Source organism: Danio rerio, chromosome 19, assembly GCF_052040795.2.
Source record: "Danio rerio strain M-AB ecotype USA chromosome 19, GRCz13ab, whole genome shotgun sequence".
Lineage (NCBI taxonomy): Eukaryota > Metazoa > Chordata > Actinopteri > Cypriniformes > Danionidae > Danio > Danio rerio.
This window is the reverse complement of record NC_141039.2, coordinates 43,955,001-43,968,220: the sequence shown is the minus strand read 5'-3', so window position 1 is coordinate 43,968,220 and position 13,220 is coordinate 43,955,001. Positions and strand designations below refer to the sequence as shown.

The 13,220-nt window shown below is 31.3% G+C and overlaps 1 protein-coding gene across 1 annotated transcript in view; it reads right to left on the bottom strand.

Annotated features, from left to right (window-relative positions):
- The window catches only part of si:ch211-57n23.4, a 50,829-nt gene extending 37,841 nt beyond the window's left edge, over positions 1–12,988 (bottom strand). Inside the window, exon 1 of the mRNA XM_087295997.2 lies at positions 12,736–12,988. Coding sequence (XP_087152123.1) covers positions 12,736–12,781 — 46 coding nt within the window. The 5' untranslated portion in view covers positions 12,782–12,988. The remainder of the gene's footprint in view (positions 1–12,735) is intronic.
- Positions 12,989–13,220: the final 232 nt, after the last annotated feature.

Genomic DNA, 13,220 nt, shown 5'->3' with positions numbered 1-13,220 from the left:
AATACATAAAAAGTACAAAAGTGTTCTTCCTTAAAATTATTAGGTACTTGAGGTATTAATATGGACCTTTTAGGTACAAATTTGTACCTTTCGAAAAAGGTATACCACCCCAGTGACAAATCGCCTTTATTTCTGAGAGCATACAGGCTTGGTCATTTTCATTTAATATTACCATATAAATGTTAATTGTCAGTGGGGATGTGGACTAAGGTGCCAAAAGCATTGTGATCATTCATAAAATCAATATATCAGGGTGTAATTCAGTGTAACAATAGTGTTTATATCAAATAATCTTTAAAACACTTTACTTTTTAAGGATAGGTGCATTATTTACTCATACTTCACTTGCAATAAAGCTGTTTGAACTTCTTTCTTCTGATGCACACAAAACTAACAGCCATTGACTTCCATACTTTTGTTTGTTCTTACTATGGATGTCCAACATTCTTCAGAATATCGTGTTTTGTGTTCAACAGAAGAAGAAAATAGTAAAGGTTTGGAAGCACTTTAAGTGTAAGGAAATGTTAATTTATGGGTGAACTATCCCTTTAAGCATCACAGGGCTTTTAAAATCTTTTTACTTTTTCACTATCCTTCAGATAACTAGGTTTTACTCATCTTTATTCATTTAATTTCAAATCTAATAAAAATCAGTACATGATCACATTTATTTTATTGTTATTTTTAAGTATTTTAAATATGCTGTTTCTTATATATATATATATATATATATATATATATATATATATATATATATATATATATATATATATTAGGTGTGCTGAAAGACACACGTTTTGATATTTTTTATTTGACTTATAGACTGATGTGCCATAGCTGATGTGTCATTATTAATACAGTATAATCATTCACTTATATTATTTATTATTTGACATGTTTAGTTTCATATAGGCCACTCAAAGCAGTAACAATGTGTTACACATTTATATAAGGATGCAAAATATATTTGAAATGTTCAGCAGAATACATGATGGGGCAAGCAAAATAATCTTGTTTTTTCTTTTGACGTAAGATTATTTTGCTTACCCCATTGGCAGATTATTTTGCTAGTTTTAAGAAAAAACTCACTTAATATTGGCATATTATTTCTCAAAACAAGACAATATGTTTTGCTTGTCTAGGAAATTCTTCTTGATTTAAGAATTTTTAGATATTTGTACTAGAAACAAGACAAAAAATCTAAGCAAGAAAAGCATTTTTTGCAGTGTGCCCTTTGAGCAGCAACCCATCACTAGGAAAACATCCAAACACACTCATTCACATACATACATACACTAGGGACAATTTAGCTTACCCAATTCACCTACACCGCATGTTTTTGGACTTGGGGAGAACTGTGCAAACTCCACACAGAATTGCCAACTGACCCAGCCGGGGCTTGAACCAGCAACCTTCCTGCTGTAAGGTGATTGTGCTACCCACTGCGCCCGATATCAATACCAGAGTATGTAAATAAATATAAACACTTTCAAAAATAATTTGACTTCTAAATGGAGTCATGTAGTGTGTTAAGCGTACATTATAATATTACCCCCTAAATTATATATTTAGCCTATTGAAAAGTCACAGTCTCAAAGACAGCCTTTGTAACATCTTTTCTCCGAGTACTCCACGACCGCCACTAAAAGGGAAATCCTGGATGCTCCTTTTGGTTAGGTCACACACTGAGCAGATGTAGATGGGACGAGTCTGTCTTTTCTTTTTTGGTTTTTTATGAGGGCTAGCTTACATCTGACCCTACCCTGGCTTACTCCACCCGAAGTGTTAATGAAATTCAGAGGTCCCCGGGGAAGGGGGGTTATGTCACACAAGCTGGGCTCATAGATACTGAGTATAACACATGGCTCTTAGAAATAAAGGTATGGGTGCAGGAATACAGCTGAAGACACAATGATTTGCCCTCCTGAGAAATTGTAATTGTTTCTCAAATATTTCCCAAAGTGCTGTTGTTTTATCTCAACATAATAGTTTTAATAACTAAACACTAATAACTAATTTCTTTTGTCTTTGACATGATGGAATACATACTAGTAAGACTTTAAAAATAAGATACTAGTATAATTGCCACTAGTATAAAACTAGAAATAAGATACTAGTATAAATGCTGTGGCTTGACTTACTTTCATTCATTCACTCCTTTTCCTCTAGCCTAGTCCCTTTATTAATTAGGGGGCGCCACAGCGGAATGAACCACCAACTTATCCAGCATATGTTTTACGCAGCAGATGCCCCACCAGCTGTAACCCAGTGCTGGGAAACACCCATACACACTGATTCATACACATACAATACAGCTTAATTTAGTTTAGTTTGTTTAATTAAAGAGGATCACCGAAATGCTTTACATAAATAGCAAAATAATAACAATATAACGTCCAGAGAATAAAAATAGCAATAGCTGCTCAGTTTTGCAGGGCAGATGATAAAAACAGACCAGAAAAATTGCAGATAAACACTTTTCTTTTAAAATCTAATGAAAACAAATGAGCTTTTAGAAGATTACTAATAAATTAATTAAATATTTATATAAATAAAAAAATAAATATATATAAATAAATAATTATTTCATTTTTCAATAATTAATTCATTAATATAAATAAATAATATAAATAAAAATAAATAAATAAATAAATAAATAAATAAATAAATAAATAAATAAATAAATAAATAAATAGGTTAATTAGGAAAATCATTGGACAACTGAACATTGTTTGTTCTGTGGCCAAAATCTTAAGGGAGATAATAATTCTAACTTCTGAAAGATTACTAATTTTACAATTTTTTCTTTAAATACATAAATTATGTCTTTTCATTCTAAGATGCAGTCTGACAGTATTGTTTATCCAAAGTATCGCAAATTTATGTGCTATAGCCACATCAAGTCTGACTGCCTATGTGTAAAATACAGGTATCATGTCTCCAAAGTAATGCATATTATCAGTTCCAGGCATGGCTGTGTCTAAAAAATGGCCGAGTGATACTTTCAGGCAAGGTCCAAAAAAAAAAAAAAAAAGATTTGTGTGATAAACTTGTAATGGCAGTTTTAGTTTTTACTAATAAGCACTGCCCACTAAATTGTTTATAAAAGTGAGTGCTATAGCTGCAGTAGTACAGAGATATTTCGATGAACGCCACAGCGAGTTCTTATAAAAGATTATGCTTTGAAGACACCCGAAAATCCTCCTGGTTTTGTATAGTTCTTCAAATTCACAACCTTCTTAACAGTTTTAAAGCAAATTAAAAATGAAAATGATTCCAGCCAAACTAAAAGAAATTAGACTTGCTCTTTGCTCTGTTAAACATAATATTGGAATTATTTACATTTATCACAGGAGGGCGAACAATGTTTGTTTTTGTTTGATATGAGACAGCATGACATATAAAGAATGTCATGCTTGACATTAATAATAATCAATATGATATGAATTCAAGGGTTTCCCAAAAAGGTTTTTAGTTTTTTCTTTTTCTGCAAAAACCATGTATTCACAATCACCTAAAGATCTCTTTAGCCTCCACTATGGTGATGATGGTGCATGCAGATTTCAAGAGTTGATGCTAATAATAACCCATTTCAACCTGCATGCGCCTCAAACACAAGTGCGATTAAGAGCTCTGGGGGTAATTCTGATCATTCAGATGAGAGGTGGATGGAAATGGGATTTTTAGGGGGTTGTTGGGTGTATCCTGAGCAGCAGGAGACCCCCACCCATACACACCCCTTTGGGCTGTGACCTCGGTCCCTAAAGGGTCATGAGAGAGTTGGTGAAGGGTGGATGAACAACGCAGGGTTTAAGACAGACGACCTGTGTCCAGTCACACACACACGGTCCCAGCCCCCAATTCAGTCTATTGTCTCCAGCCTAATTTTGGACCTGAACTTCAGAAACTATTGTTGGAGGCCAGACTCCATTCTAATGTCCTCAAGGGTCAGGGTGGCAAATTCTGAATACCCCCCACCACCATTCAAGCTTCTTTGAGTAAGTGTTAATATAATAAAATAATATAATATAATATAATATAATATAATATAATATAATATAATATAATATAATATAATATAATATAATATAATATGTATAATAATATAAATATAATATAATAAATATAATATAATATAATATAATATAATATAATATAATATAATATAATATAATATAATATAATATAATATAATATAATATAATATAATATAATATAATTTAATATAAATAATAGAAGGTCCATTAAATGGCATAACATTTTTGGCTGATTAATTTGTTGGTGGTCAAAAATTCGGTACATCTCTGATAAACACACTTCTAGATTCCCATTGTTGCACATTTTTGCTGTGTGATTGGAGCTTAGATCAATATAGAGTAAAAAAAGTCCGGAGCTTATCATTGTTATTGAAACAAATTTTATCGCGATACAATAGATATAATATCGTTTATCGGCCCAGGCCTAATATAATAAAATATAATATAATATAATATAATATAATATAATATAATATAATATAATATAATATAATATAATATAATATAATATAATATAATATAATATAATATGTATAATAATATAAATATAATATAATAAATATAGTATAATGTAATATAATATAATATAATATAATATAATATAATATAATATAATATAATATAATATAATATAATATAATATAATATGTATAATAATATAAATATAATATAATAAATATAATATAATGTAATATAATATAATATAATATAATATAATATAATATAATGTAATATTACATAACATAACATAACATAACATAGTAATATGATATGATATGATATGATATAATATAATAAAATATATAATATAATATAATATAATATAATATAATATAATATAATATAATATAATATAATATAATATAATATAATATAATATAATATAACATAATATAATATAATATAATATAATATAATATAATATAATATAATATAATATAATATAATATAATATAATATAAAATATAAAAAAGTTTGCACCTGGTTAGATATTTTATATTTTTATTTTTTATGCTCACTAATAACATTTATTTGCAGTAATATTGTGAAATATTACAATTTACAACAACTAATATATAATAAAAATATTTTGTATTTTAATATGCTAATAAAATGTATTATTTATTCTTAGTATGGCAAAGCTGAATTTTAAGAATGTTTTTGTGTCTAGATGAATAGAAATAACAGCATTTATGTGGGTTACAAAAAAAATCGATTTTAAGGATCACAAAATACTAATAAAAATTATATTAAATCTTGATATGTGACAGGAACCACTAAGTTTTACCCATTTGTCAACAAGAAGCTTTTTATATTTACTTTATGATACACTAGAATTGTATTTTACATGTTGTAGTACAGGTCAGCATATGTTTGGTTTTACTTTTATGTAAATATATCTGTTAAACTGATAAATACACTAAAAAGTGCAATTGATTTGTGTTGGGACAACATGAAGGAATTAAGTTAACTTATTAATATTTACAAATGTAGGTGCATTTAAATACACTTAAGGTTAAATCTAAAGAATTAGGTTTTATCAGCTCATTTTTAATAAGTAGTTAGAACAAATACAATATTTTGAGTGTGTTACCCAAATATTATACTTATTTTGACATTTTATTTTTACTAACGCTCTTTGATCCATTGTAGGAGACACCTTAATTGTATCTAATGCTTTCTATTAATGCTCTTTTATACTTTTAATTTGATATTGACACCAAAATGGTGTCCCATGACTTTTAACCCATATGTGCAGTTTAGTTATGTCTAATCTAAAAAAGAGGGATACAACATTGAAACTTCAAAGCTATAAGACTGTCAAATATTTTAATTTGAATGTTCATTATAATTTCTATACGACTCTCTCTCCATTGTCCTGAGAAGATTTTAGCATGACTGAAACTGGCTTGCCACTTTGAAAAGTGATATAAGCCTTTGAAAGAAATTGTAAATGCATATGAACATTCACAAATACCTCTCGCTCTCTTCGTCTCCCATTATTTCCATGGCAGCAGCAGGAGACCTGACGTAAACAATAGCTGAATGCAAACTTGGGGGAGGAATAGTAAAGAAGCTATGAGGAAAGGGGGGGATGGCTCTGCTCCGGGTGGCCTTCTTTTGACTCCATAATGGGAGTTAAATTCTTCCTGACAACAACAGCCACAAGCCGCCTCCACAAACACTGCTTTGTGTTGGTCATTTGTGGTAAGTTTGCCTTTTGTTTAAACATCGACTGTGATTAGGTGGCATATGCCAAGTTCAAAGTCATGCAAACATGCTTGTGTTTCCTCTTTTGAAGAAACAAACCCCTGCAGTTTGTCTCCACCCTGCTTGTTAACCAATTACCACTCTCCCATTAGCTCCTTTTGTACTCTACATTGCAAATAAATGCTTTAATTACGTATTAATCAAAGTTTTTTTGTGTTGATTCTACAGTTTATATATCTAAAGAATCTTACATCAAGAATGTTTTAGATAAGTATCAAATTTAGTTTGTTTTGAGAATTAATAAGTCAAAATAAGTCTTGCCAACAGTGTAAAAATGTTTTTTACAACACACATTGATCAAGTTCACTTAATTGTTTCTACAAAGATAAGTGGATTGGACATAAAAAATTGAGGTGTCCCCAAAAAAACCCTCAAGAATTGTGTTGTTTAACTCTTTTTTATAGGTAGTTAATACAAGCAGCTGAATTGTTTCGAGTGAATGAAGGAAGTAAAATAATGTCGTTTTCGGTTTCAATCAAGATTATTTTAATCACCCTATTAGCAAAGTCATTTCACTTGTTTTAAGCAAAAACTCACTAATTTTGAACTTATAATTTCTCAAAACAAAACAATATATTTTTGGGATGGATGGATGGAACAGTAGATAGAAATAACATTGAATGGAGGGATGGATGGATGGATGGATGGATGGATGGATGGATACTGTAGACAAAGGCAGTAACTATGATGGATGGATACTGAAAGGAAGGAAGGATGGATGGATGGAAGGATGGATGGAATGATGGATGGATAGACTGGATGGATTGATAGATGGATACTGTAGACACACAGGAAAGGATGATGGAAGGAAGGATGGATGGAAGGACAGATGGATGGATGGATGGATGGATGGATGGATGGATACTGTAAATACAAAGGAATAAAGAAAGGTAGGAAGGAAGGAAGGAAGGAAGGAAGGAAGGAAGGAAGGATGGATGGATGGTTTGATGGATGGATGGATGGATGGATGGAAGGATGGATAGTTGGATACTGTAGATACAAAGGAATAAAGGAAGGAAGGAAGGAAGGAAAGAAGGAAGGAAGGAAGGATGGATGGATGTATACTGTAGATACGAATGAAGGAAGAAAGGAAGGAAAGAAGGAAGGAAGGAAGGATGGGTACTACAAAGAAATGAAGGATGTAATGATGAAAGGATAGATCGATACTGAAGAAAAAAAGGAAGAAAATAAGGAAGGATGGATGGATGGATACTGTAGATTCAAATGAAGATAAGAAGGAAGGAAGGAAGGAAGGAAGGGTACTGTAGATACAAAGAAAAAATGATGGAAGGATGAAAGGATAGATGGATACTGTAGAAAAGAAAGGAAGGAAGGAAGGAAGGAATGAAAGAAGAAAGGAAATAAGGAAGGAAGGAAGGAAGGAAGGATGGATGGATGGATGGATGGATGGATGGATGGATGGATGGGTACAGTAGATTCAAAGAAGGAAGGAAGGAAAGAAGGAAGGAAATAAGGAAGGAAGGATGGATGGATGGATGGATGGATGGATGGATGGATGGATGGATGGGTACAGTAGATTCAAAGAAGGAAGGAAGGAAAGAAGGAAGGAAATAAGGATGGATGGATACTGTAGATTCAAAAGAAGGAAGGAAGGAAGGAAGGAAGGAAGGAAGGAAGGAAATAAGGATGGATGGATGGATGGATGAATAGAAACAACACCATTCTTAAGTTTTTTTTGGGGGGGGGGGTAACAACTGTTCTATGTTCAATCTAATTACATTCATAAAAACGTCTAACTTAACTTAATCGATTTGTGTCAGGACAACATGAAGGACTTATGTGGAACCAGCATTTTTTACAGTTTAGAAACTAGACAAAACACCAGTCAGAAAAGTCCTTTTGCTGTTTTTCAGACTCAAAATGATGCTCAGCAAAATATATGCTTCCATTAATTAGATCCCATCTTTGGGTCAACAGCTTTCTATGAAAAACTCTTTGCCAGGCATGAAACCTTTGGGTAAAATCAATAAGCAATATGCTCCAATTGGAGGGGGAGGACACCCCATCTCTATGGCCTCAGGTCTTTAATTATTGGGATAAGGACCAGAAGGGGGTCCGGGGCTTCCATTAAGCCAATCTCATTAAAGGAGCAGGCAAGGGTTAAAATGTCCCTCTGCTGCAACATGTTAGTTGTTAGTTCCTCTTTGGCTTGATGCAGCCTGATGACTTTTTTAACTGTACCTCTGAAACTCTCCCTAGTTTAAAGGCCTCTATAAAAGAACTCGTTTTGTGGCTGATTAGCCTGTATATTATATTACGGCAGGTTATTACGGTGGCTTCATTACTGTGAGGAAATTGGCTATCGCTTCAATTAGAGCGATCAATGTTTTGACTGAAGTGGCTGTAAGCTAATGGCATCCAGTAAACGGGATCGCTCACAACTTCTAAACTAGATCTGCACTGCATAACATGGCACTGAGATTTAAAATATATCATTCAAGGAAGGTTTCTTGTGCAGCAAACCAGCATATTAGAATGATTTCTGAAGGATCATGTGACACTGAGGACTGAAGTGATGATGCTGAAAATGCATAGGAATAAAGAATATTTTAATTTATGTAAAAGCTGATTTAGTTAAAAGGTTCATTATTTTTTGTTAGTAAAATTGTTTATTAATTAATTTTTAAAAATTTATTATTATTTATATTTATTATTAATATAATTAATATTAATGTTAGATGTAGTAGTAGCACTAATATTGTTTCTATTTCTCTCAGTATTGTTATTTATTTATATTATTATTATTACTATATCTCTTATTATTATTATTGTTTATATTGTTATTATCAATAATTACATTTTAAGGCTTATGATTATTATTATTATTTATATTATTATTACTATTTCTTTTATTATTATTATTATTTCTATTATTATTATTTCTAGCATTATTTTTAGGCTTATTATTATTATTTATAATATTGTTTTTAGGCTTATGGTTCTGATTACTATTATTATTAATATTATTATTATTACTATTTCTATTATTATTATTGTTATTAATATTATTATTGTTATTTAATAATACCGTTAAATGTATTAATTTATTTTGTTAAATATTTATATAATATTTTACATTAATACGTTCATATTTTAAATTAGAAATTTTCAACGTTACGTCATGTTCAAATAAACTCAAATTATGGATGAACTTTTGTTCCTTCATCATTTAGCATATAGCGGAATTATGTCAAATTAAAAAACACCTGTATTACCACAGGTTAAAAATAAATATTATACTTTAGATATGCTAATCAAATAATTCTTGTACTAAATATGCCTGACAACATGTTTGGGAAGAGGGGTTGGGGGAGGGATTATTTTTACACTGAATGACATTTGTGTCCCTGAACCACAAAACCAGTCAAAGGTATCAATTATCGGAAATTACGATTTATGCATTATAATATAATCTGAATAAATAGTTTTCCATTGATTTATGATTTGTTAGGACAGAACATTATTAGCCTGTGATACTACTATCTGATGGACTCTGAGGTGCAGAATAATAAAAATATTAGGAAAAGTCACCAATAAAATTGTGCAAATAAAGTGCTTAGCAGTGCATATCATTAAACAAACATAAAGTGTTGATATATTTACAGTAGGAAATTGACTAAACATCTTTATGGGACATGATCTTTATATTCCAATGATTTTTGTCACATTTTTATCCATACAATGCATTTTTATGAATAACATCCACAACAATTTGTGGGGCACATTTTATTCCTATTCCACTTTTTGGTCAAGTTGTCCAACAGGAAAGAAAATGAAGATGGTTTGATGATTATTTACTTCATATGTACACTATTTCTATTATATTTATATGATATTTAGATTATATTTACTCATTTTAAGGTAACAATTTATATGGGCTGAATTTAAATAAACAAATGAAGTTGAGCATCACTAAATTTAATTGATTTGTTTAAATTCAGCCAATATAAATGGTTTGCAACCATTTAATGAATCATTTTTAGCATACCCTATGTTTAATTGTACATTCAGTAATGTATATCCTCCTTATTCCTGTGGTTATAAAGACATCAGCCACCCACTGCACTCCTGTGCCCTGTGTATGGATTATCTACGGGTGTCTTGTCAGAATTAGCCATATTTGCCTTTAGGAGTGAGAACTTTCCCCAGATGAGGGATTACTCCAGCACAAACATATTCAGGCGCACACACACACAAACCTCCAGCAGCTTTAAGACGATTTTAAATATCCCCCTGCTTGGCAATAAGGCCGGAGCAGTGTTATGGAGATCAGGGTGCTGGGGTCAGGTCACTGGGGGTGGGGAGAGGTGGACACTTTTGTCTCCTTGCCTCTCTTTTGGTTGCACCCGTTTTTGGACAGCTCTGCTGTCCAGGAGCAGGACCCTAAAGGTTAACACCGCCCAAGGTCACAGCAAACCCTCTGTCTATAAGGTCATCTGTCTCTACCCCCTCCTCAACCATCTCCTTCTGTTCAACTTTCCCACTATGTTTATTTATTATTCTGCTGGAGATTTATTCTAATGAAAAGGCATGATTGATGGGTATAACATCTGGTTTGGAAACCAAAATGGTTCTGATCCCAGTTCCAGACATTTAATCTAATATTATACAAGCAGCATAAATGTTTGTTTCTTCTATAAGAGGCTAAATAAATAGTTTTAAAGAGCATTTGATGCAGGGAAAATGGTTTAGGTAATGGTATGAGTACTGATAAGAGCCATTAAAATGGTAAAAATAGTGTAAATAGTTCTTCATTTAAGGAAAAATACCTATTTAAAGAACTAATTTCTAAAATATATTGGCATGTTATCAAATTCTTTCAACATTTTCTTTCAAAACTATATGAAAAGTGTCTTTGTCACTATCCATTTCACATCATAAACTTAAATATCTCTTTTAAAATAATGTTTCAGGATTATATTTTATGCAGAGGCCAGAAAATTTACTCATACATAATACAGAAAATGTAGCGTGTTTGAACCATCTATAAATGGCTGTAAAACACATGATCTGAATTAAACTAAACACTAAACTCCTGCAAAATTGAATTTTGTCATTGTAACAGTTTCAAATAAACTTACATATAAGTTCAAGATAATTTGAGGAATAATTTACCAAATAAAACAGTTGGAAGAAGTTGAATAGCAGCAAAACATAACAGATTAAAATAACTTTTATGAAACATTGACTTTGTGCATCAACGTATTGACCTGCAAATAGTGATTAAAACTAAAGGCAAAGAAAATGCTGTAAAAATAACAATAATATTGCAATATTTAAATTAGCTTTGAGGTCCTTATCAGTGTAATTGACCCAGGACAAATACCCAAATGGGAACAATCAGTATACAGCCTAGAAAACAGTTATCATAGTTAAATAGCTGATTATTTTTTATATAAATACGGTTATCTCAAATGGGATGATGGGAAAGAGCATTTGATGCAGGGAAGATGGTTTAAATAATGGTATAAGTACTGATAAGAGCCTTGAAATGGTAAAGATAGTTTAAATAGTTTTTGTTCCAAGGAAAAATAATGATTTGAAATATTGAAAATATGAAAATTATTGGCATGTTACCAAATTCTTTCAAGATTTTTACTCAAAACTATACAAAAAGTCACTGTGTCAATTCATTTTGCATCATAAAATTATTTAAATCACTTAAATATCTCTTATAAAATTTATATTTTAAGATTATAGTTTTTTAAAGATAAAAAAAGTTACTTTAATTTAATATGAGAGGAAACTGCTTGAATATTGTTTGAACTGACATGAAATGGCTGTAAAACACATCTACTGATTCAAACTCAACCCTAAAGTTCTGCAAAAGTGAATTTTGTCATTGTAATATTTTCAAATAAGCTTACATAAAATTTTCACGGTCTGTGAAGAATAACTTACCAAATTAAACAGCTGTAAGGAGTTGAATAGCAGCAATAACAGGTTAAAATAACTTTTATGAACAGCTGACTTGTAGGAGCATGCTACATCTCTGTGAACCAATCTATTGACCTGCAAATAGCGATTAAAACTAAAGGCAAAGAAAATGCTGTAAAAATAACAATAACATAGTAATATTTAAATTAGCTTTGAGGGCATTATTAGTGTAAAATACCCAGGACATATACCCAAATAAGAACAATCAATCAGCGAGTTTGCAGTCTTGAAAATAGTTATAATTATATAGCCTGTTATTTTATCGTTATATAATCTAGTGTTTTATATAAACATCTCAAAAATAAAAACTTTAAGTCTTTCCAAAAAACTATGCCTGTAAAATATTTTTTTTTAAAAAGGTTTAGGACTCTAATTTTGTTTGAGGAAACTGTCGAAAGTGCACACATACTAGTGAAAGTGACTAAAAACGAAGCTTCTCAATGTAAACAATAAACAAATGTATACTCACATGAACCAATAAACGTCAGGAAGGTCAGTAAAATCCGTGGCTTCATTTTCCTGTGTAAATCCTCACAAAAAAATTAAAAAGTAGACTTCTTTGGGTTTAAAAAAAGAGCTTAAAAAGTGAACTACTACAACTTGAGTCTAAATCCCCTTCTGTTCGAAAACTAGTAAACCCAGAATAACATCGTTACTTTGAGGAATTATCCGCGCTCCCGCTGGCGCTGCTGGTCACGTCCACGGTCACTTTGCGAATCTCCCGTCAGCGGCTGCAGCACAGCGGTCAGTGCGCGCTCATTCATTATTCATGACAGGGGCACGCGCGCACTAGACACGGACGTTGACACGCGCGCTCCCGTCTTAGTGACAGGTGAATATGAGAGGAACCAATCATTAGAGCAGCCGTGAGTAATGGAGAGTCTAATTTACTGATCTATATTTTGGTAAAAATGCTGCTTTATGGCTTTACCCAAGTGTGCCGCAAGCCTGCGT